This window comes from Heloderma suspectum, chromosome 1 (genome assembly GCF_057233095.1).
Source record: "Heloderma suspectum isolate Gila_16-S chromosome 1, 16-S_ref, whole genome shotgun sequence".
NCBI classification, from domain to species: Eukaryota; Metazoa; Chordata; class Lepidosauria; order Squamata; family Helodermatidae; genus Heloderma; species Heloderma suspectum.
In genome coordinates, this window is record NC_139458.1 from 11464204 (window position 1) to 11490093 (window position 25890).

Genomic DNA, 25890 nt, shown 5'->3' on the forward strand with positions numbered 1-25890 from the left:
TTGTGCAGCGGATTCGTTTCTACCCGGACAGTTAATAAACCTTGAGCAAGGGAAAGAAAAGGGGGGGGAAGGTAGGTGGGGAAAGAGAGATTACAACGCATGCGCACGGAGTCTTGGGCGCCTTGATCGCGGACGGGTTGAGCGCGGCGCATGCGCTTTCCTCGCCCAGGCCGCTTTTTAAAAAGGGCCTGGCAAGGGGCTGGGCTAAACTTGCCAGTTTGGAAGCGGCGGGAGTTTCGGCCGCGGGTGCTGCAGTTACTATAGCAACCGGGGTTTCCGGTGGGTGGCTGTTGCACAGCAACAGGGGGAGCTGTGCGGACCTGGGGAGAGAGATGGGGGCGGGAAGGCGGCCGTCTCCGGCGGGGATGGAAGGCGAGGGGAGCCCCGCGCTGCAGCGAGGTAGAGCCTTGCAGGTGCTGCCCGCCGCCTCGGGCGGGGGCCTTTGGTCCTAGGTAGCCCCGTTATGCGGGCATTCGCCGTCGTCGCTATTATTGTCTTCTAAAGTTTCTCGGTGTTACGAGGAAAAGCAAAGCGGAATATTTCCTCTCCGCGCGCAGCTCAGTCCTAAGCATGTTTACTCCGGAGTAAGGCCCACAAAGCTCAGTGGAGCCTTACTTCTGGGAAGCTGCGCTGAGTTAACGTGAGGTGCTCCACAGTAACGTGGGGGAAGGCAGATGGGGAGCTGCCGGTGGCCAGCACCTGATGGGGGTTTCAAAGGCGACTTGATTACATCCACGGTGAGGTGGTCTATTAACTCTGGGTACAGGGGTAGCGTACCTCTGAATACCGGATGAGGGGATGTATAGCAGAGCCTGAGGCCTTTGCCCGACCTTGCTGTAAACAATATTGCACCCCGCAGGTGTTAGTCGTCTGAAGCGAGGGAGCTCTTGCACTGTAAGATACTCGGGTGTGTAGGACCCCTGTGTTCATTTTAGGGAAATGGTCTTTTCCTTGTGCTTTATGAGTCCGGGGTGCCTTTGTAGATAGTGGGTGCCATGTCCTCCCTCCCTGAACAAGGGGTTAAGGAACCCTGGCATCTGCAAGGAGCTAGTAGACAGTGACTGTCCTCTGTGAAGCCCTATGAAGTTGTCCTAAGCTGTGCAGGGGGGCAACAGAACTCTTATGCCAGTTTATATCCCATTACAGAATCTATGATAGCTCTGTATCCCTTGTGATATAGGAATATGGGTAATGGGGGATTTACCTCAACTGGAGTGGCAGTTGTTTAGTAGAGTCTTGTGACCTTCCAGGCAAGTTGGCAGTTCACAGTTCCTGTTGTGGCTTCTTCTCCATAGAATGTCCTTTAGGAGAGACTTAACTGAGGTACTGATCATGCATGTTTTTATTCTAAGGTCATCTGTAAGCAGAACCCTTCTTGGCATGCAGTCATCTGCTATGTTCAGCCTTTGTGATAAATTTGGAGATAGGCTTTGTCATTTGAGCATGTTCTGTGTTTTATCATAGTCACAGCAATAATTAGTAGGCATCTCCATCCTGCTTCTCTTCTACTCCTTCCACTTTTCTCCCTTTATTTTGTCTAGAACTGTATCTTTTAGTGTTTAGTCTTGTGCTTTGTTTAATAGAAGCAAGAGCTGAAAGCTGTGCTGTGAGCTGTTAATGGAAGTGGAAGAGTCCAGTGACTTCAGTGAGGGTTCTTTGGCTAGCCTCACAGCTGGTGACGTTCTCATCCACTCCACCAGCTTCCACATGAAAAAGAAACCCTCCGACAGTCGGACAGCAAAATCTGCTGACAGCAAACCTGCTGCTTGCACTAAGAAGAAGATCTGCATTTCGGTGAAGAAGCTTCGAGAAGTGGCTCCACCATGTCAGCCGGAATGTGCCATGTTGATTAATGGTGATGCAGCTTATATTCCTCCAGCATTGTTGGCAAACAAACCTGCATCTCATAGGCCAACAGCAGCAAGTTCTGGAGGTATAACAGAGGGTATGTTTGTAATGCTGTAGAATTCTTTTATGTTTTGGAGTTCAGCAGTCACCATCATTTTGATGTCAATCAAAAGCTTTATTGCTACAGGTGTCTACAACATTTTATCTGAGCTTCTTGCCTACCTTTACGGATTTAACACTCCCTGTAATAATGTGTGTTTCTGTGATGTTAACACATTTTAATCTAGACCACTAACAAAATGCCCTCTGAATGACAAGGGTTGGCAAATTCCTCATCCCAAATGCTTTGTCCCATCTTATTTTGCCTTGGCCTTGGCTTTCTCTGTCTGCTGCCTTGTCTGTACCCTCAGCCCTTTTGCTGAGAGCTCCACAGCCCTTCTGGCTGCCATTGGCATAGCTGCTCTGATGTAAGGGAGAGGCTGGATACGGAGAGGCAATTGAGTATTAAGGGGGTTTGTAAGATCTTGAGTTTCCAGTTCCATCAGCGGATTTTTGTTAAACAATAGTTATATTGCTAGCATGCTCTGGGCTTTCAGTGACTCTTTGTGAATGTGTAGTGGTTGAGTGATTCTGGAGGCTGTCTGCGACGACAAACAGGACACTTGCTGTTTACCTAAATAAATTATAATCTCTGTGTGTTCTAGTCCTTGTGTAAACATTATAATCTGTGTTAACAACATGCACAATATGTCTTTCCTCGACCCTTCTGCTTTCCTGCAGAAGTTATTTGGGCTTAAGTGTGTTGAGAAAAGCAAGCTATCTAGAAATAGATTATGCAATAAATTAACATTTTTTTTAGGTGCTCTAAACAAGCATACTGGCAGACATTCAGAACAGCTGCCATCACTTGAAAAAGATGGACAGCCCTCACAGCTGTCTCCAGAGGTAAGCATAGTGGTGTTCTGTTCTTCAACCTACAAAGGGTAGTTCATATATTTGTTTCCATATGGTTATGTCTTGCTGACCCAAATATCAGAATATTGGCCGTGTTTATTTCTCTCTGGCAAAACCTCTTTGCTGGATCACTATCACCTTAGATGTTTCATCAATTTCACAGCATTCTTATTTTGAGGTTATTATTGTCAAACTGAAATGGCTGACTTGAATGTTGACAAAGTCTTTGTGTTTTTTGAGTACTTGGAATTTAAGATAGTTGAGGGAACGTAATTCTGGCTGCTTTTTACTGTGCTTCCTCCTCTGCTAAAAACCTTACCATCTCATTTTTGAACTTTGCTGCTACTTTAGTCTAGAGGCTGTTTGTTTAAACCACATGGGTGTGCCCTGCAACCTCCAGGTGCCCTCACCTCTCCCCAGTTCCCCTTCTCACACCTTTCTCTACCTTAGGGGGCTATAATGGGCCCTTTTGCTGCTTCAGTCAACTGTACTCTATAGAATACAGCAGGTTAGTGTGGCAAAAGATGCTCTAGGTCTCTGGGCCCTGGTTTCTCCCTCAAGAATCTTATTATTGAGAGAGAAACTATGGAGTAAGGTGGGCTAGAGCAGCCACCTCTCCTCTCCAGGAAGGGAGAGGAAAGCCAGAAAGGCGAAGTTGTGGGAGGAGAGGAGATGTAACCCTTATCTCCTCCAAGATCCTGATGAAGATTCTCTACCACCCCACACCAGGGAGGGGGAAGGATAAAGGAGGAGTGTGTGTGTGTGTGTGTGTGAGAGAGAGAGAGAGAGAGTGAGACAGACAGACAGACAGACAGACAGGCAATGAAAACAGTAAATGGGGAGCGGGGAAGGCTGTGTGTTGGGTATGTGTATGTTGGAGTGGGGATGGGAAGAGAGAACCCACCTCTCACCCACCTCTGCTCTTCCCATGCCCGCTGCTGGCATGCAGCCAAGAGTCTTGGAGTACCTTAAAAACTAACAGACATATTGTGGTGCATGCTTATACCACAGTATATTTCTTAGTCTTCAAGTGTCAGAAGACTTTTTGCTGCATCAGATTCACAAGTGTAGACCTCTAGAATTAAGTAACAGCATGATTATGTTTGCTAGAATGGAAATTTCTTTCATGTTTCCCTCTTCCTCCTCTTCTTCCCCCAGACTTCTGCACTTGAAGCTGCAGTACATACTCCTTCACAAGTGACAGGGGATGCAAGTAAACAAAAAGGTAATATAACTTGCAGTGCAATCCTATGCACCTGTACTCCAAAACTAGAACCATTGTGTTCAGTAAGGTTTACACCCATGTAAGTGCATAGGATTGCAACTTTAGTTCCTTGTCATTTGGAGATCAAATTTTCATACTTCTGTCATGGTCAAACTAAAAATGAATAAAAAACTGGAGCAAACCTGCATTTTTTTTCTTGATCCAGAACAGAGCCTGAATCATTATCTGAAAGTCTGTTGAAACTGAACCAGAACAGAAATGGTGGGAACATTCAGCTTATTGTTTCAGAATAAGGGTTGAATGAAACAACAAAATACCTGATGTGGTTCACTTACTGGCTCCACAAGGAAGAGCATATAAAATAAAACCCATATCTGGGAGGATTTATATGTTTCGGGTTTGTATAAGCTGCTGTTCTCTGCCCTCTTCAAGGGCCTATTCTAGGAATCATTAAGCAGGGATTAGACTTTCCCTGCTTTCTAACAGGTGTTAGGCCAACATACATGTTACAGCTTGGAAGGGATAAACAGACAACATGTATGTGTGGTAATACAATAATACAAGATAGGCAACAAAGAATCCATCTGTTTAGAGTTGATAATTCTTTGTTTCCCTAGTTTTGTTAAATACGTTGAAGAATAAATTGGGCTGGATCTAGAATCTGCCTCCTGTGGAACTTCCATCTATGAGAGGCTTCTGTTTCAGTGTAAGAATCCTGCTTGCAAAAAGGAGGATGCAACAATCTTTGTCATTCTCTCCCCCACCCACCCAATTAACTTGCTCCAACCCAATGTGCAAATGATCATTATAAATGTACCTTATTTAAATTTTATCATGTGAAACAGAACTGAACTGGCTGGTTATTTGTACTGAACTGGTTTCTGAGCCTTTATTGTACTGAAACAGCTTCAGTTGCAGCTGAACCTGAATTGGAACTGAACCAAAAATATTTCCCTGATTTCTGGGTATTATCCCATACACAAATTTGTTAAATCAGATGTGTAGCATTACGTTTTACAAAACTAAGTTAATTTTTATTGCTAGTTTTAACGTTTGGGGTGGACATTTTTCTCTGACTTCTGTAGACTTTATTGCATTTTAGGGGTAGAGAAGAAAAAATGTGTTTAAAAATGAAATACTTTTCCAGTTAAAAGAAAAATCTAAAATAGCTTCAGAATTGATCAACATGTGACAAAATCTATTTGTGTCTTATGTGATATTTTTGTCAGTAACTTAGGTATGGTTTATTGAGTGTGCTGCAAAGTTGTGTGTCTGACAGTAGCTTGAAATGCACCATCCAGCTGTCTGTCTTCTATGTGGTAAACGTCTAGTATTTGATAAGCATTTCAGACCATCTGCAAAGAGACAATGGCACACCAAAATTAATGGTGGTGGCTTCTGTATAAGAGTTCAAAGGGGGGTGGGGAAAAGCAACACTGAGGCTTGTCTTGCTGATACTGAGCCTTCCCAGCTAGAATGTCTTGTCTTGATGAGATCAAGTGCATTTCTTGGACTTGCAACACCTCCTCTCTGGAACCCCCTATCATGCACAGAATAATGACTAATGGTGAGATTCTAAGATGTGTGCTACATCACTGGCCCTCCAATCCACAGTCCCCTTAAAAACAAGGCTGGAGAAATCCCAATTCAAGTAAACCCTGGAATCTCCCGTTCTGGCTTTCTATTCTGTGTGAGGTTGAGGAGGGGTGTGGACCCAAGATGCGTTCTTGTTGTGTGTAGAGAAGCTTCTGCTGCTGAGTAGTGTCTGAAAGGTGCTTTTTTTCTCATAAGGTTGTGTTTTGTTGGTATTTTGGTTTCTGCTTAGCATAGTTTGTTCTCCCTTTGTTCTACAGCAGCTGACATTTTTATCTCCCAGTATGATACTGGACAGAAGGAGGCTGTAAGAGCTGTATTTAAACAACGGTAAGAGGTGACCACTTGCAACAAAAGGTTGATCTCATGCAGTGGTTCCAAAGTGCTACTCCTGTCCTGTCAGATTTTGAGGGAAAGGGTGGGGGACACATGTCCCACAATTCACTTTAATTTTCTTTTAAAAAATCTGTTGAAATTGTGGAGTTTGGCATACATTTAACTCTCATAATCCTGACTTTTACATGCCACACATACATTGTACAGAAATGATAGTTGTGGCACCCTGAAAGTGCTTGAAGAGCAGATGAAATAAAGTGACATCTTCCTTTGTGTGTGCCTTGACCGCATCCCGTCTTCAAGGCAGTCCAGGTGGTGCATTATTCTAAATGGCCAAAGGGCTCACAGAACAAGAATTGCTGCTGAACATCTGGACTTACAACCTTGCCTGTGTGTGGGCTGTTTTATGCTTATGTTATATTTACTGTTAAACAGACACCTTGTGTTAGGAGGAGAGGGCTAAAGCTCACTCCAGCTGGGTAGGTCTGCCTCCTGTTGACACTTGTTCATGTTATCATGAGGCTCCATCTTCCCCTAAGGCACTCTTTAGGGAAACTGAGCCTGCTCTGTTAGAAAGAGGAGGCAACTGTCTTGTAACCAGATGATGGGGCTGTCTGTATATTCTTAATCACTGTTCAGGCTTTTATCTGACCACTGGACTTCATCCAACCTAAAAGCTTAGAGTCTTTGAAAATAAATATATTGTTTGTTTCCATCAAAGGGAAACTGTGGCACTGAAAGGTTATTAAGTGGAGAGGGCCCTCGTGTGTGTTCTCCCATTGAGCTTTACATGCAGAAGGTCCCAGGTTCATTCCCCAGCATCTTCCATCAGAAAGATCCAGGAGCTGGGATGGGGAAAGACTTTGTGCTTACTGAAACCCTGGAGAGCTGCTGCTGGTTGGAGTAGACAATCCTGGTCTAGATGGACATATAGCCTGATCTGATGTAAGGCATCTTCTGATGTACTGGAGAACCCATGGAATGCCCATCTATGAATTTACTCAAGGCAAATTAGTTCACTGAAACAATCTCTAGAGAAGAGCTAGGGGAAAATATGCCCTTAAAAGAAGCACTGCACACCCTTGCATGTCTGTCTTTTGCATTTAGAATTCAGAGTGTTCCTGTATTTAAAGAGGTGAAGGTGCAGCTTCTAGATAATGTACGCCCAGATAAAAAGGACAGCACCAAGTCAACACATAGTGAGATGGATTCGGCTGCAACCATTGCAGCTGCAACAGCAGCAGCCATTGCTTCTACCGCCCCACTTCTCAAAGTAAGTAGCTGCTTTTGATAAGTTCCTTGTCAAGTTAAACCCTACGAGTTTGAGAATGGTGCTGGTGTGTGCATGCATGCTGGAAACAGAAAGCAGGTCCCATGCTTGGGATGTGTCAGGCAAATTAACTATGGGTTTTAATTTGCATGTTCGTTCTGCTACACTGTTGTTGTTTTCCCCTTCTGCAAATTTTGTGAAGCTAGCTGTGTGGTTGGGAGGGGAGCATTAGGTACTTTGTTTCTACCTGAAAGAAAGAATCAGACATGGTATCTGGATTAAGGGTTGCCTTAATGCTTGTGGACACAGGCCTGAACAATGATTAAGAATATACAGACAGGTTCTTCTCATCTGAGAATACAATTTGGTCATCTCTGTCCCTACAGTTAGTCGTAGGTACTTCAGCCGTTGATTTCTACTGGGTAGAGCATCTAATTTTGCTGGTGTTTGGGTTATTTCTAATGGGGGGTTTTGTGGTTCAATGGGGGGTTTTGTGGCTATTTCTAACGGCGGGTTTTGTGGCTATTTCTAGTGACTCCTTCTCTTGAAGAATGTGTGTAGTGAGCAAATATTGCCTTGTAATAACCCTAGGAAGTAAAACACTCCTGCTCTGGTTTGAAAGATGGGGAGCTGAGGTAGTGGCCTGCCTCTGGCCACCTCATGAGTCAGTGACTGAGCAGGAATCCATCCAGAACTCTATTCAGTGCACTATACAGGGTATACAGTGCACTACAGTTGGCCCTTGATATAAACTATCCTTGTTAGTGCAGATCAAAAATGGTTTGTAGTAAAGGCCCCCCTCCCCTTTATAATGCAGTATAGAGATTACAGCTGTAAAAATACATACTGGTGAGCATATGGAATGTTTTTCAATCCAGGAAACCCTGTTCACACTCAGAAAGCATTTCCATGTACATGTGGGGGAGCCAAGCTGAGTTTTGTCATCTGCAGCACCCCTTTGTCTCATGTGGGATGATGCAGGTTTGGAGGGAGGGGCCCTTTGTTAGGGGTGAGGGTGGCTGTTACTGAAAGGGGGAGGCTGAAAATATCCTTGAATCTTAGCAATCTTGGATCCAAGCCATGGAGCTTACCTTAAGTGTTTAACAGTTGAAAAATGGGTGTTGTAGATATGCCTAAAAACTTACTAGCTATATTAGTGGATGGAAGCGTTCTCCAACCTGGTGCCCTCCAGATGTGTTGGACTGCAACTCCTACCATGGCTGGCTGGGAGATGTTGGGAGTTGTAGTCTTAACACATCTGGAGGCCACCACATTGGGGAAGGTTGGTGTATGGTGAGGCTAGTATGTTTCATACTACTTTGATGCTAGCGTGTCCCTGTAATAGGGAATTAAAGAATTTTGGTGATGGACTTTCCTCCTAATAATGAGTGGTAGATTTTATCTGTGTGTTGTTCTACACTTTCTTTGATACCTTGAAAAGGTAGCTCTCATATTTATTATTTTGGTAATAAGCAGATTTAAATTGATTTAATAACCTTTTAATGAATTAAACCCTTAAAATTGGTGGACGGTCCTCCAAATCTTCAGGCCAGGCTCAGCCATGTTAAAGGACAGCTTTTATTCCAACCTGCAACTGGGGATGAGGGAGGGAAGGGGTGGCCTTCACAGCTCCTCATATTTTAACACGAGCCTTTTCCCTCAGGTTCAAAGTGATTTGGAAGCAAAAGTGAGCTCTGTTTCCGAAATACTTAATAAGTTACAGGAGACAGACAAACAGTTGCAGCGTGTTGCAGAGCAGCAAGCCAACGTGAAGCCTAAGCAGCTTGACAGGTCCCCTTGCCATCAAAGAGTCAGCGAGCTTGAAAAACAGATGAATCTGTTCATGGGACAGCGAATTCAGCATCTGGAAAATTTGCAACAGCAGCAAATGAATATTCAGGTACTGGCAGGAAAAAATATAGAACACTGCTGCTTTTATTCTCATCAAACAATGGCCATGCTGGCAGGGGATGATGGGCATTATAGTCCAGCATATCTGGAGGGCATGGGGATCCTGTATCGATTACTTTGTGCTTCTGCACAAAGTAGTTAAAACTGTAATGCACACATCTCCTAGTTTGAGGAATAATTGGGTTGAAACAACGTTAATAAGGAGTTGTGTGTGGTGAAAATAGCCCTTTTAAAAATGAAAATAGCTGCTGGAGGGGGGCAGGCACCATGGGTGACCCCAGTCATCAAAGGGGTGCAGTGGGACCTTCTCTCTAGATACAAATAGCTTCGCAGTTCTCTTTAGCTGTGTGTCTCTTGTGTGGGAGGAAATGACTGCGGGGAATAGTAAAGGGGGGTAGATCCTTGGAGACTGGGTTAACTAGAGGCCAGTCGGGAAGTCCATAGAGGCTGAGTTGAGCCCCTAATCTCCCTGTTGCCTATCCCTGGTGCGTGTTTGCAGTTTGGGTAAAGATGTTCTTCATCTTCAAACAGGACAGGATCACAGGCAATTATTTGTGATATTTTCTCTCTGTATACAAAGGTTGTTGCCAAATGACTCGCATGCTGAAACTGTAACCTCTTCCTCTTAGAACCATTTAATTACTTCTGCACTGAATTCGGGTGCCTTCCAAGCTGTCAATGCAGCACCTTCCAAAGAAATGGCAAAATATGACATGAAGGCAGGGAAGCTGCTTGCCAGCCAAACCTCACCTCATCAACAGGATCTGTTTTCTTCTAGTGCAGCACATGCACAAGGCGAGACACATTCAGGTGTTCTTTTCCATTCTGTCTTCAAGTACATTTATATAGAACTGTAAAGGAGCAAAGAGCACTATTGCATGTCTCATTTTTCAGTTGTTAAAATTGTGTCTTTTGTAGCCCATGGCAGTTTTGTTTTAAAGGCTTCCTAAAATGCAGACAAGTATAACATAAGAATTGCTTAATGCCCCATAGCAAGAAAGTGCATGACTGAGCAATTCTTGCCTTCAGTGGTCTGCTCAATAGTTTTGACAGTGGTGCAACTCTGATCACACCAAACCATGGTTTGAATTCGTCATAGTTTATAATCCAAACCATGATGTGAGCTTCCAGACATACAATAGGCAAACTACAGTTTAGCATTGCTTGTGTGCTTTCATATTGTCCTTTCAGTTGCATAATTTCATTGTGAGCTTCGTGGTTCAGCAGCCTGTGTTGAGGAGCAGGGTGGGCAACTTGTGGCTCTCCAGATGTTTTGGCCTAAAACTGCCATCAGCCTTCACCACTGGCTATGCTGGCTAGGGCCAATGGCTGTTGTAGGCCAAAACACCTGGAGGGCCACAAGTTGCCCACCCCTGTGGTAGAAGCAACAGACATAACCACAGCAACACCAGACCAGCGTTGCAAACCTATGTCAAACCATGGTTCTTAGTTCTGGTTTGCCAGCCAATTGCAAACCATGGTTTCTCAATTCAGAGAGCTCATCAAACTATGATTAAGCTTCCTTTACCATGGACTGATGTGATGTCTGGATTTGAGCCTCTGTGCAAAGAAGGAACAGAAGTTTGTATAGCCCTGGCTACTGGATAATCCCTATAGATTCTGCCCGTTAATAGTTTAAATCCACACTGGAATAAAACTGCCTAGCTTATACCTATCCATTCCCTCCCCTCCTCAGGAGTCTCCTCTCCCCCCATTCCCCCAGTCAGTTTCTCCTGACTACTAAGAGACTTGCCAAATTAAAAGATCACTTCTGAAACCTGTTCAGGTTTTGGCAGGTCTCCATGACTCTGGAGCAGTCACCAAGGATTTGGCAGCACACACCGTTCATGTGAAGGTCTTACCAAACAGATGGTATGTCTGTACTCTGTAGAGCAGCCTTCCCTAACCTGGTGCTCTCCAGATGTGTTGGACATCTGGAGGGCACCAGGTTCGGGTAGGCTACCAAAGAGCTTTGTCATTTGCTTCCTTTCAGATACCCAGTTTCATCTGGCAATGTGTCTGTTACCCTTTCTGATACATTGAAAGGGTTCTATCTTGATGAGATTCTTTTGAACTGTAGCATGTTCTGGTTTGAGAACAGTGATGGGGAATGTGCAGCTCCGCAGATGTTATTGGACTGCAACTCCCATCAGCCCTAGTTAGCATGGCCAGTGGTGAGGGACGATAGGAATTGCAGTCCAGCCACATCTGGAGGGCCACACATTCCCCACCCCTGTTTTAGAATAATGACTTTAACTTCTGGTTCTCTCTTTAAATATGCATTCTTTCACGGGTAAACAGATTTTCCCTCCTACATTCCAGCCTGTTCACGGCACTTTGGAAGCCCTGGTGTTCACAGACAAAAGTCCCCCCTCAAGACACCAGCACCTCGGAGATACGCACCCATGCCGGTATCTAAAGATGCTAAAATCTCACAGAAAATGTCGAAGAGGGAGCAGCCTAGTGGAGAAAAAGAAAATGTGCACCAGCCATCGTGTGGAGGAACTCTGGGTAAGGCACAGGAGGGCTCCAAGGCTGCTGCTCCTTTTCCTCCCCATATCAGTGGATGTGCCCACCAGCTGCTCTGGCCTGTCCTGCTGCTGCATTTCCCCCACAACAATGTCCATTCCAGACTTCCCTAGGTCAGGCTCTAGTCAGCCTTAGAATGTGAATGTTGCGAGCACCATTTAGGCTTGAGGAATTTTCTCACACTTAAATGCATTTTAGGCCTTTTTTCTAAATATGCCGGCAGTGGTTGTCTGCCATAGCTCAAAAACTGTTAATTCCATGTATGTTCGTCAGAACAATTCAGTATTGTTCTGAAGCTTTAAGAAGTGATTTTTTTTTTACGGTGGATTTGATGTAAAAGTTTTAAAATTAGTCAGCTGTGTATGATGTATTGTTCTGCATGTCTAAATCTGTAGAAATGCTATCATCCTGCCTGGGAAACTCATAAATACCCCATACATGTTGAACATGCATGCGCGCACATGCACACACCACACACAGTGTATTTAGCTACAATATGGCCTGTTTTCTTCATTCTAGGTGGAGGGAAACTTCTAGAGCAAATCTTGAATTCTCAAGAAACGCCTTTAAGTCAGGGTACATCTTGGAAGGAGCCAGCAAGCAACAGCGTAAAGCCGTGGGGTTTTGAAAGAGAGCGGTAAATATGTTCCTTGTTGAATTCAGCCAGGGGCAGGCAATTTGTGGCCCTCCAGATGTGTGGGCCTACAACTCGCATCATTTCTCATGACTGGCTGTGCCCACCTTCCCCAACCTGGTTCCCTACAGGTTGGGCTTCCACTCCCAGCAGCCCCAACCAGCATGGCTAATGGTCAGGAGTGCTTTTAATTGTAGTCCAAAGCACCTGGAGGTTGGGGAAGGCTGGGCTGGGCTATGCTGGCTGGGGCTGATGGGAGTTGTAGGCCAGAACATCTGGCGGGCCTCAAGTTGCCCACCCCTACTTGAAGCTCTTAGCTTTTTAACATGATCTAAAAGGAGCCAGTAAGAAAAAAAAATCTGCAATACTGAAACTGTACTATGTTTCACTTGACGAGCAGTAATATCCTAATCTCAATTCGAACAATTAAAGTATTAGAGAAGTAAGATGCTGCCTTCATTGATTACTGGTATGTCTCTGCTCACATAATTCTTGGCACTTCATTCCGAGCAGAAAGATGTACTTGCTTGAAATGGAAGAGTCTGTTTTCTTTCTGTGTGAAAGAGTTTTCTTGCACCAGGAAAGATTCAAAAGTTTATTTGCATACTCTGGTTGAGCTTATATATGTTTGAGCTTTTAAACCATGAAAATTGACCACGGCACTTGGTTTGCTTCTGTTGGACTGCCTAGTCTTAACTACTTAGAGAGCAATCCTATATGGAGAGGCGGCCGCCTATCCAATGCACGGTGGGAGGAGCACAGAGGGAATCCTCTCCTCCACGCTCCAGCCGCCCTGCATTTGTGGCTAGATGGCCGATTTTGGCTGTTTAGCTGCAGGAGTTCGGAGTGCGGGGTGGGGAGGCTGGACGATGCATAAGAAGTGTCGTACTGGCACTTCCCGCCTCCAGGATCACCCCCTTTTTCTCCACTCCACGCTGCTCTTACAAACAGAGCCTGGGGACGACCCGTGCCACCTACAGGCTGGCGGGGGGGGGGGGAGGCAGTTTTCCGGGAACCGACCTCAGAGCACAGAAACCGACGGATCCTATGACTGTCTAGCTGCTGTCTTAATTAGGGTCAAACAAGTGGGACCTGCAGCAAAATGTTGCAGTGTATCTTCCCACCAGCCATTCCCTCCAAACAGGGCATACCTCTCCTCCCCCTCTTTCCTTTCCACCTAAGAGTCAGCATTACTAAGCATGCCCAGTCTTTACTGAGCTGGGGTTGGGGTTTTTTGTTCTTTGTCCCCTTAGGATCTTTTAAAATATGGGTTGTCCTTCTGCAGAGCTCGGGGTTCCCCCAAGCATGCTAATAGTTCCTTCTTGTTTCTGAGTGGCCCTGCTTGGGCCACATTTGTGGCAGCACTCACCATCCACCTTTGCTTTTGAGAGTGATGCTGTGTGTCTGTCTTAATTAGTTATCTGGTGCCATGTAAGCAAAGCATTGGGTACACGTTTGTTTTCGGTTCTCATCTAACAGGCAGGAGTCTTGCTTTATCGATCCCCCTCGTATAATGGTTGTTTTTCTTTATGTCATGGGGAAGTATGTGAAATTCTTAAGTTGAGCAAAGCTGTTTTAGAAACAGCAAAATAGTGGACTGGATGGAAATTGAGTTTCCTTTGTATCAGATACACTTTTGTGCTAGGAAAGAATGGAAAAAGGCAGAAAGGATGGAAAACTAAGTGGGAAGAGGCAATTGACCTGTTCTCACAATCAAAACAAGCCACCGTGGTTTCAACAAGCCACCGTGGCTAGCGGTGAGCTGCAGCACATGTCAGGCTCAATTTGCGTAGTCACCACCCAGCCGCACCTTGTCGCGTCATCCGAACCTAGATGGCATGGCTTGTTGGAGAGTTAAACAGCTCTCAAATAACCCTTCAATCCATGGGTGGTAAGTAACCCTACAACAGCCCATGGGTTATTTGAGGGTTGTTTAACCTCCAACAAGCCATGCCATCTAGGTTTGGATGACGCGACAAGCTGCAGCCAGGTGGTGATTATGCAGATTGCGCCCAGCACGTGTCACGGGTCACAACAAGCCACGGTGGCATTTTTTTGATCATGCAAACCACGTCAGTGACGGGCCAGTTCAAACAACATGTTGCAGTTCTTGTGGCTAAGAAGAGGGCTTACTTGGATATTGGTCTCCCTGTATTTCTGTACATGTTTGTCTTCCTGGGAACATCTGTCCCTCTTCAGAGTTGAGCGACCTGAACCATAAACACACAGAATTCTGGTAGGATTCACCCCGATGCTCCAGTATTCTTAACAAATGCTGCAGGTTAACTGGTTCCATCAGCCATTGGTAGGCAACCTTTTTTCTGTCAAGGGCCGCATTTCCTCACATGTAATCTGTCAGGGAGGGGGTCAGTGGAAGTGTTTCTGCTGTGGACAGGGCTGAAGCCAGTAGCTGACAAAGCCAAAAATGGGTGGGTCACCCCCTTTCTTTTTTCCCCTGCTGCCCCGTTTTCTCTCTGTTCCTGCCCAGTAGCCTGCCAGGGAAATGTCAGATGGCTCTTGTTAGAGACCTGAAATGAATGAGTGCAGATAGCTTTTACAATTGGCCTGAGGGCTGCAGGTTCCCCACCCCTGCTGTAGAGAGTCTCGTAAAGAGAATTGTATTTGTAATCTTAATAAGGATTAATGAGAACCTGAAATATGCTTCTTAGCAGATCCAATGTTCTGCAGACAGAGCCCTTCCCTGCATTTAAAAGCACAAATCAATATCTCAATCCAATTGAGAGAACAGTTAAGAAAGCAGATGATGTGCTCCATGAGCTCGGGCAACTGAAGAGGGAAATGCGTGACATCCTGCAGGTAAAGCAAAACGTTGCTGAAATAATTAACCAAAGGGTGAAAGGACCTGTAAAGCAGAATCCTGAAATCTGGGCGTACAGAGATAGTGACTGTAAATTAAAATGTTACAGCCTGGAAATCCAATCTACAGACATTGCTGCAAGCAGAATAAATCATGCAGATTGCGTGCAATGGCTGTGATCCAGCAAGCTCCTTAAAACTCCTGATGTTAGTTTAAAAGCAGTTTGCATCCCTTGGGGTTGTGGAGGGAGGTCTTGCGTTCTGAAGAAAAGAGGAAGTCTCATTGCATGCGCAGTGTGGTGTTGTGGCGGGAGAGAGCATTGGTCCTAGGCCAGAGAGACTGAGCTTCAGCTCTCTACTTGGCTGTGAAGCTTAACCCAGGTGGTCTTTGACAAATCAGTATTTCTGAGCCGTACATGCCACACAGGATTGTTACAAGGATAAACTAGAATAACCTAATGTACTCCCTCCCTGAGCTCCTTTTGCTTATGCTGTTCCTTGGATTGTGGAGATAATTGCAAATGATTAAATAGTTGATCGACATTTTTATTTTTATAAACATGATTTTTTTAAGGCTGCCTTTAAAGGGTAGAACTCTCAAGGCAGCTTCAAAGTAAAAATAATACAAAAACTTTGCAAAACAAACATAATAGAAAATCAATCAATATTCAATAAAAAGCTATGAAAACAGAAAACACAATAAAACCTGCATCCCACAGACTATGAAAAGGCCATCATATTATTTTGTAACTATTTTGGCTAATAAATAGTCATTGTCATTAGACATGGAGATAAATTTTAGTCTTGAAGGAATCAAGAATATCTTTAATAAGAATAAGATGTTCTTATTCTAAGAATAAGATAATACTAAGATTAGGCCTTCTAGCATGATAAATAAGGGAATAGAGTCACCATACAGTCTTGTATACCATTGTGCAATCTGCAAGAATGAAGGGCAGCTTGTTTATTAAAAATATTTTAAAGGACCAAATAATGGATGGTGGGGATACACAACTGTATATAGCAGCCTCCTACAATTGTATAGAACTGGTTTGAACCAGAGTTCTAGCATATCTGCTAAGATAACTTTGGCTTGAGTAATACATTCTTTTTTTTTTTTTCCTTACAGGATGCAAAGGAGTGGAAATCAGACACGAATAATTTTATGAAGGTTCTATGTCACTTTATTTTTTATAATATTTATCAACTGCCTCTTTGTTCCAAGACACTGAAGGCAGCCACAATAAAATAAATGCACTAAAACCCAAAACATCTGAGCTGTAAAAGCACCAAATTGTGGCACCAGCAACATGCCTTGATTCTTCATTCTTGAAATGGAGAAACATTAAAAACTAGTAGTTATGAAAGCTATATATTACCTCCAGTATTGAAGGCAATGTGGCTCTCCATACCAGGTGCTGAGAGGAACAAGCAGGAGGGTGCTATTGCAGTCATGTCCTGTTTTTGAGCTTCCCACAGGCACCTGGTTGGCCAACATAGGAACAGAATGCTTGACTAGGTAGGGCTCTGCCTGATTCAGCACAGCTCTTCGTATGTCCTTACTTTTAGATTTAAGTTTTAAAAACATGAAACAGTTGAAATACCCCACAGCAGCTGTGGGGTGTATATAACTTAAATCAACTTGCAAGTGTTGGTTTTGATTTCATTTATATTTGCGTCCACCAAGCATTCATTATCTGATAGCTCCCCCCTTTTGGAGCCATCAGCACTTTCAGTCTGTGGCTCCATCTGACTTAATACATTAGTGTCAAACTACCAGTCACCATACAGTAGGAAAGTGGGAGCTGCTGCATTTAAAAAAACAAAAACTACTGACAATATAGTGCCCATTTTGTGTAATTTGGACAATGGGATGGGGACTGGCAGTAATATTGTCCTAAAAAGGCCTCCTCTGTTTTGAAGGAGCTCGTGTACGTCTTCCCTGAGATTCTCCAGCAGTACTTGGAAATTGGTTTTCTTGGTTTCTCCTATTGCAGATGCCCCCTAGGTTTTGCCTTCTAAACAAGTATAGCAGGGCTGAGCAATCTTATTTAGTAGCGAAGACTGAGTCAGTTCATTTTTCTATTGAATTATAGACTACCTCGCACTTAAGAGAAACTGTCCAAGTGAAGGATCGCATACCTCCACATCAGCCTGTCCATTCATTGTGGTCATCAACGGAGGCTCTTCACCAGGTTCCCTCACTAACTAAGGTACAGTGGGTGGCATCCACCAGGCAAAGACCTTATTTTCCCAGACTTTCTAAATAATCTTAACCTCATATTATGATTATTACCCTGATGTTATGTGAGCTTCCCTGGAAAAAATTATTGGAAGGATAGGGAAAAAATTAACACATTTTGTTTGGAATCTCAAAAAGGCAGCTTTATGGGGTGGGGGAGGTATTTCACTCTGCATATTTATTTAAACGGGATCCATTTATCCTCTAAAAACCAGATAGTTAAATGGATTTTTAAGATTTGTGCAGTTGACTATCTTGTTAAATGCTCCATTCTTACGTAATGAAATACGCTTAAATACCCACAGCTACTTAGACTTCTGGTAACGTTTTCCTTTAGGCTGTAATCCTATACCCACATATGTGCAAGCAGGCTCCATTGAACTCAATGGGACTGACTTTTGAGTAGATATACTGTATATATAGAATTGCACTTCCAGTATTTCTTGTGAAATACCATTGTTATAGTTTGATATTTCAGCAACGTTTAGGCCCCTTTGCTGTGATCTTCTGTGCTTGCCTTTGGCAGTGTTTTTCATATAAAGTGAGTCTTGTTGGCAGTCCTGTGGCTGCTCTATATTTCAGGAGGTTCCGATGGGCAGTAGCTCACAAAGTAAAGTAACACTCAAGGTTTTCGTTTAAAAAATGGGATGTTAGAATGAACACTGTCTTAAGACAGCTCTTTTCCCCTGCTCCTCCCTTCTCAAAGGAATAGGCCTTTTTTCTATGATGGCTAAGAATGGAACTTCCATATGTAGAGGCAGTGGGTGAAATCCAGCATGGAACAACCTTCACGTCTTCTCTCCTGCACCCCCCCCCCCAGTCTATTCCAGAGGGTCCTTGACCCTGTGGAGCAGATTCGGAAGATATGTGGGGGCGGGGCTGCAGGGGGGGACCACTCCCCTCTTCCACTTATGGACGCCATTCTCTCAGTAGGACAGGGCTAATTAGATACTACCCAATATACCTCAGATTGCTGGATATTGGTGGTTGGTGTTTCCATTGTTGACTTTGCTTGAATTTTAGCAAAAAGACCCGGTTGCCCCAAGTCTTACTGAACTTCAGCAGCTTTCTAAGCTTCAGCAACTTTCTAAGTCATCCATTATCCAGTCAACCAAGGCATCAAACTCCATACTGAAGGATGCCGAAAAGATCCTGAGAGCAGTGCGCAAGAACAAGAAGCTCCTTGAAGAAAACCTTGAAGCCATTATTCGCGCCAAGGATGGCAATGCGTTGCATGCCTTCATAGATGAGTTGACAGCAGACAGGTAGGGTTCTGTTGCTTTTTTATCCTGTGTTGATAGCCATTCTACGTATCTACCTTAACTCTCCTGCATTATTGGATAACACAGATTTGAGAGTGGTTATGACTGACCTTTCAGGTTGTTCTTCTCTATCTCCTTTGTTAACAAATTAAGGGCGCAATCCTATGCATGTTTAGACAGAGAAAAGGCCTACAACTCCCAGCGTTCCCCAGGCAGCATTTTTTTAGGTAACCTAGTAAAAGGTAAACTCACATTTCAAAAATGGCAGCGCTAACTATTGGGCAGGACAAACAAGAAGCCTGGGGTCAGAAAATATGGAAGAAAGAGGAATGGCAATAATGGAACCAGGAGAGAGAAAATGTTCCAGATGCTCAGTTTCTGTGACCATCCAGGAGTCAAATATCACAAATAAACTGTGGGGTGGGGAGAAAATGACAGTCATATCCATCTTGATTGTTTTAAACTTTGAGTTTAAACACCACTGTAACTTGTTCTGAGCTCATTAGAATTTAGTCTGCCTTGTCCCAATATTTAGTCTGTGTTTAATCTGTTTACGGTGCTTAGGAAATTGTAGGTGCTTTATAAATGAATAATAATAAACCCAAAGACAGAGCATCAGGAACAAAAATTAGGAGAATCACTCACAAGGATACAGCCCCAGCTGAGTGTGATGTGCGTCAGCTATGATAAAATGGCCCTATTTTCCTGGAGTTTTAACAGAGCTTTTATATTTCCTTTTAATTGACATCACACATTTAGACCCTCTTCAAACTGTTGGCTTTTCATTTTGCTGCCATGTTATCCCAGTTTTAATATCTGTATGGTAGTGTAACGTATTTTTATCATAGAATCATAGAATAGTAGAGTTGGAAGGGGCCTACAAGACCACTGAGTTCAACCCCTGCTCAATGCAGGAATCCAAGTGAGAGCATCCCTGACAGGTGGCTGTCCAGCCTTGTCTTGAATACCTCCAGTGTGGGAGAGCCCACCACCTCCCTAAGTCATTGGTTCCATTGTCGTATTGCTCTAACAGTCAGGAAGTTTTTCCTGATGTTCAGCTGGAATCTGGCTTCCTGTAACTTGAGCCCATTATTCCGTGTCCTGTTCACTGTAAGTTGCCTTGTGGATTCTACAAATGAGATGGAATCCCTCACAATAAACTTGGGTTGAGTGGTGTCTCTGTGTGTGTTCCATATTTCCACAATTGGCATACTAACGGTACAGGGCTCTCTGATATCAAATAATGCAGATTATGAACAATTTTAGATTCCCAATATTTGGGTATGTGTGCATGTGTCACATTTTGAATAAAAGTTCCTTTCTGAAACAAATGGGGACAACAGTTGAAAGAATAAAAAACAAAGCAATGGGGAGGGGGGGAACCGATTACAGAATTTGTTTTATTTTAAAAAAATTCTAGAATGCGCTTCACTCACAAAAGTGGGTGGTATACAAACATAAAAGTTACACATCACTAGTATGATAAAAATAGCAATAAAACATCAAACTTTAAATTTGACATAGATTGCAACAAAAATCATTCAACCTGCTAAAAAAGATTTTTTAGTGCCCAGGCTAACTAAAACAGCTTCTTTTTGACATGGTGCCAAAAAGAATACAATGTTGATAGCAGTTCAGATTTCCTTGTGGGAGGGCATTCCAGAGTTGTAGAATCTCCCCCCGCCCCCCAGCTCTCTCCTTCGTGCCTTCATAATGCACCTCTCATACCGATGGAACTCAGAGAAGGGCCTCATCTGGTGATTTCATGCACAGGTGGGTTGGTATGGGAGGAGGGACAGCAGCTCAGAGGTAGACCAGATGCTTTGCATGCAGAAGGTACCCGGTTCGATCTCCGATATCTCTGGGTAGGGCTGGATCTCTGGAGAGCTGCTCCCAGTCCGTGTCGACAACAGTAGACTAGATGGAGCAAAGATTCAACTCAGTGTCAGGCAGCTTTCTTCTGTTCCTGTGAGGTGCTCCTTCAGGTATTTGGGTACTGAGCCAGTCGGGGCTTTAAAGGTAAGCACCAGCACCTTGAATCAGGCTCAGAAGCAAGTAGGCAGCCAGTGTATTTCTTTCGCAATTGTGTAATGCAGTTTCACCTAAACAAACCAGTCAGAATTCTAGCTGCGCATTCTGCATTAATTGAAGCTTTTGAACAGTTTCACGAGCAGCCCCATGTATAACACATTACAGCAAACCAACTTGGAAGTTGCCAGAGCATAGGTCACTGTAGCCAGGCTATACCTGTCCAGGAATGGTTGCAGCTAGCGAACCAAGCAAAGCTGATAAAACATACTCATGGCCACTGGGGCCACCCGGGTCTCAAGTGACAATATTGGATCAGTGAGCACCCCCAAGCCGTGCACTCACTTCAGGGGCAGTGCAACCCCATCCAGAACAAGATATACACCGACTTCCCAGATTTGCACCTTCCCACAGCACCTTTGGTTTTGGTTTCAGTTTATTGCCCTTCATCTAGACCGTTACCAAGTCTAGAAACAGTTCGGCACCTTTACATCCTTACCTGATTCGGATGACATTAAAAAACAAACCTGGGTGTCATCCCAGCAGCTTCATATAGATGTTAATGAGCATGGAGGATAAAATGGAACCTTGCAGGACCTCAGAGCTCTCATACCATGGGGCAAATAGAAATCCTGAAACCAACCTGCAGGTACAAATAGAACTATTATATCGCCATTTTCCCAGCTCCAACCCACAGAGCCAGCCTAACAAGATAGCATGGCTGATGGTTTCAGAAGCCTCTGAGAGATCGAAGCGACTCAACAGAGTATGTCTGGCATCCAAGAATTACTTAGGGAGCAATCCTGTGGCCACTAGACACTGTCTAGAGGGCTATAGGATTTTTTCAGTTTCTGGGAGCAAGGTTGGAGACAGGGCTGTGCACACGGTTCCCAGAAACTTCACTCCCTGCCCCCTTGTAGCCGGTGCGGTTCTTCCCAGACTCCACGCTTGGAAATGGAGCGCGAAGAGGGCACAAACGGGGCAGTCCTGGGGGTGGGGAGGAGACGGTGCAAGCCTCTTTACGGAGCTTCCTGTGTGCTGTGCAGCCTCCCCCTCCCAGCTCCCTGGCTAGATGCATGAAATCATGCGTCCAGCCGAAAATGCAGAGCAGCCAGAGCACAGAGCAGAGGATCCCCTACATGCACCAGCCGCCCTACATAGGATAGTTGCCAGCTTCCACGTTCAGAGGCTGGCAACTATCTTTAAGTTTCCACCCTTACAAAACTAAGGTGGGGGCAAGGTGAGCAAGAGATAAGCAAGGTTTAAAGCATTAATTCCGCCACTTAAAAAAAGCACTTTTGCATGAGCTCAGAACTCTTCCTTGGGACAGTCTTTTCATTTGAGCAGATGCTGTAATCCTTTGCTACTTCTCCTCCTCCCTTCTAGAGACGTCCTGGAGGAGATACGGATCAGAAAGACTGTAGATGAATGGATTAAGGCAATCAGCATGGACATCCAGGTATGGTTTCTGGGACTGCAACTAAAGGAACAAGAGGGTATCTGGCCTCTTCGCAGCATTCATGTGTTCTCAAAGATGGCTAACTAGTAGTCTCTAGCCCCCCCCCCCCCAAGTTTCAGAAACCCCCTAGCGGCCCTTCCCAAGGAGTGGAGATCCCACATTTCAGTTGTGCATCTCTCTCATGGCTTTTCTAAGTGATCATGTGCATGGACATACTTGTATATGCTAATTCAGTGGCCAAGGTCACAGGGCCCCATAATGATGACCATATGGCTTGATGGAGCTAAATTTATTATGGAGTTGGCCGTTATTCCATTCATTCATTTTTAATTTGATACTGCTCAATAGCCAACGCTCGCTAGGGGTTCACAAAAATTATCTAGAGAACAGTGGCTCCCAGACATACAGAAGTGGGCTGTATTAGACACTTGCCATAGCTTGAACCTATAGCATGATAAGAACTTTATTTTTTTCTTGAGCTGACTTGAGGCAGTTGGGGGTTAATAAATGAGTGATGGTAATATTAGCAAGTAGATAACTTTCTTTCACATTTTCCCTTATGTCACATTTCCCTTATGGAAAACACAAATATAGGGCAATATCCAGCGGGGCCACTGCACTTACGGAGTTGACAAAGCACTGGCAGAAGCAGCCTCTAGCACAGCACCAGTAGTGTAAAACTAGGAAAATACAGGAAAACCTGTTGGGCCAGCTTACACTATTGGCATTGTGCTGGAGGTCGCTTATTTATTTTATTGCATTTATATCCCGCCTTTTTTCCTCCAAGGAACTCAAGGCGGCATACATAATCCTCCTCCTCCATTTTATCTTCACAACAACAACAACCCTGTGAGGTAGGTTGGGCTGAGAGTCTGTGACTGGCCCAGAGTCACCCAGTGAACTTTCATGGCCGCGTGGGGACGAGAACCCAGATCTCCCAACTCCCAGTTGAACACTCTAGCCATTACACCATGCTGGCTTTTACGTTAGTGCTATGTTGCATGCTGCCTGTAGACTAATATCCTAGTGACTTCATTGGCAGCTGTCTGGATAGATCTCTCCACCTTCTCCATCTCAACAGTGGCAATATTTTGTACATTGCATCCCGGAATATGTTAGGAATAGTCCTCCAGAACTGCAGAGAAGAGACTGGAAGTTCTGTCCATTCTCACAGCCTTTGTGGTAATCGAGAGGACAGGAAATGGGAAATGTAATAAAGACTGCATGATTAATGATCACAGGGAAGAAGCAAATGTAAGACTGATCTGTGTGTGTGTTTCCTGGGATACACACCAGGGAGTAACATGGCACCACCGTTTGCAATAGCTTTGTGTAAGTATTGCATTATTTTCTGGTTACTTTTCAAGGTAAATGAGCAGTGTCAGACAGCACACCCTTAAGGGCTTCACTGAAAACCTTGCTGAATAACAGATGTAAGGAACTAAATTCAGGAGTAATTGATCAGCAAACATACATCTTGTAATGAAATGTATTTTGTCACAGTTGGCTGAATGGGAATCTAGAGATGTATTCTAGTATTTGGCTCAATATGGCCTACATGGCACTGCATCATAACATCCCTTACCTACCTACCTACCTATTTGTATCTGAGTTAATTCTGCTGGAAGCATGACTTACATGCCCACCAAAATACTGCTATTACACTCAAAGCTATAATCTTATCGCTGCTTTTACATTCTGCCTTCAGGATGAAATGGCAAGGAAGGACTGCCTCAAGACACAACAGGTCATCAAGACTATGAAGGCCAGCAGGGGAACTAATGCAAAGCCTCAATACTCTCAGGAGATCCCTACTAAAAGACTTTTGTCTGCAGCAAGGCCCTCTCAAAAGCTAACGGATAAGGTGAGAATGCAGAGCTTGGGAGCTCTCGAGGGCTTGACCCAGGAACCTTGTAGCATGAGGCTGGGATCAACCCTGGGTCTGTGTGTGCTTGGAACTGTGTTCAGGCACATGCAAGGGGTATGCAATGATTTTCAGGTGAGGTTGTAGATTATAAATTTCACCTGGTTTTGATCACTTTCTGGTGAGGTTTAGGCTTGTAGCAGTATTCTCCTCTGCTGGGACAGCAGATGTATTAGGATGGTCTACCCCCAAAGGCATATGGAATGTGATGGAATTACGGATTATGGAATCAGCTGTTTGATATGGCTGCTGCTTCTGTAGATGGTTTGGTCACTCTGGAATATGGAGATGACTTAGGCGGTTGACATAATGGCCCGGTTTGCACATAGCACCGATGCACTATGGTCCTTCATTTGGCTTATCAGGAGAGAGACAAGCCAGAGGTCCTGGTTTGCATATAATGATAAACAAATCACAGACAGAAGGTCCGTTGGTTGTTTAGCCATTCCCACGTGCAACAGGAGCATTTTTTTTTTTAAATTGTGCGTTGCCATTACAGGCAAACTGGCCCAATAGCTCCCAAGAGCCCCCTCAGTTTGGGTGGAGCCCAGTCTGCTACTTGGTGTACAGGGAGGCAGAGGGCAATGAAACAGGAATGGTGATGGCCAGGAAGCAAATGGAGGAAAACCTCACAGTGACTCTGATTGTGGGCTAATAAGTTGTTATTGAGCTTGCTTGTGGCTGTGGTGAAGAAACAGTTTTTCACCACCACTACCGTTCAGCAGAACTCTTCCAGGTGGTTTGGGGCCTCCTGCAATCTGGCAGAAGATGTGAAGGAACCCTCAGAGGCCTCCTCTGACAGGTTCATAGGGCACTTTGAGGATAAAATATCTCTCAACTACTGCATTTTGGATTCTGTAGTTGGATCAGGTCACTCTATGGAACTGTCCAGAAGGCCATCTGATCTCGGATGAGCTTCAGTTGTTCTCTGTGTTGTTCTACATGTTTAGTATAATATATTAGTATATTTCTAACTTGTCTGTGTTGAAAAATACATATTGTATTCTTAAATTTTGTAAGCTGTCCTGGGAATTTTATTGACAGATGGGGTAAATCAATAAATGGGGGATGACTTGCATCTCTTACCAATGCTGTCTTGCTAAAATGCATTGTCAGATGGTGCTAGATAAATAATAATGGTATAATGGTATTTGTATCTGATATGTTTCTATCCTGCCCTCTTTCTAAATTTCTCTTTGTAGTCATTCCATTTTATTCTTACAACAGCCCTGTGAAGTATTTAGGCTGAAAGAGTAACTTGCCCAAGGCCACCCCATCAGCTTTCATGGCTGAGCTCCATGGTCCAAAGTCAACATTCTGTCTAATGAGGGGTAGACAATTGGTTGCTCTCCAGTTTTAACCCACAGCTCCCACCAGCCCTAGCCAGCATAGCCAGTGGTGAGGGATCATGGGAGTTCTAAGCCAAAACATCTGGAGGGCCACCAGTTGCCCAGCCCTAGACTACTGCAACGTGTTGGCTCTCCTTTAATCACCCACCTTTTTAAAAATTGACATTTCAGAATAATTTTCTGTTTTATGCAGGGGCTTGGGAAACCAAGGATGGGGGTACAAAATGAAGAGTATCTCTCTCAGGTTTATGGCAGGCCAGTTTACCAGGGTCACAGGAGCACACTTAAGAAATCTCCATATCTCAGGTTCAACTCTCCACCTCCCAAAGCAAAACCTCCAAGACCTAAACTGATAGAAAGCATTAGAGGTAAGTAATATATCTTTTTCTCCTTAAAAGCCAATATTTCAAAACAGCCTGTTAAACATTCTCTTTCACTTTCGTCTTGTGAGACTTCTTTATAGCTGTACTCTTATTGCCTGTGGCAAATGACTTGTTGGCGAAGCTCAT

The 25890-nt window shown here is 44.2% G+C and overlaps 1 protein-coding gene across 20 annotated transcripts in view; it reads left to right on the top strand.

Moving 5' to 3' along the window:
* The first annotated feature begins 55 nt into the window (after nt 1-55).
* Nucleotides 56-25890, top strand: part of KIAA0586 (KIAA0586 ortholog) — a 102063-nt gene continuing 76228 nt past the window's right edge. For 7 of the 20 annotated variants that reach the window (XR_014787999.1, XM_084835739.1, XM_084835861.1 and 4 more), the window contains exons 1-17: nt 189-279; nt 1584-1945; nt 2708-2793; nt 3961-4027; nt 5881-5950; nt 7064-7229; nt 8890-9126; nt 9767-9947; nt 11460-11648; nt 12186-12303; nt 14970-15117; nt 16247-16288; nt 17214-17330; nt 18383-18624; nt 22036-22108; nt 23817-23972; nt 25575-25749. Coding sequence is in view for 19 of the 20 variants with exons in the window: in XM_084835739.1 (XP_084691865.1) it covers nt 1618-1945; nt 2708-2793; nt 3961-4027; nt 5881-5950; nt 7064-7229; nt 8890-9126; nt 9767-9947; nt 11460-11648; nt 12186-12303; nt 14970-15117; nt 16247-16288; nt 17214-17330; nt 18383-18624; nt 22036-22108; nt 23817-23972; nt 25575-25749 (2395 nt within the window). In the remaining variant the exon portion in view is untranslated. Of the gene's footprint in view, nt 72-188; nt 400-1535; nt 1946-2707; nt 2794-3960; nt 4028-5880; nt 5951-7063; nt 7230-8889; nt 9127-9766; nt 9948-11459; nt 11649-12185; nt 12304-14969; nt 15118-16246; nt 16289-17213; nt 17331-18382; nt 18625-22035; nt 22109-23816; nt 23973-25574; nt 25750-25890 lie in introns of those variants that run through there. The other 13 variants (XM_084835846.1, XM_084835764.1, XM_084835781.1 and 10 more) reach the window with 13 other exon arrangements.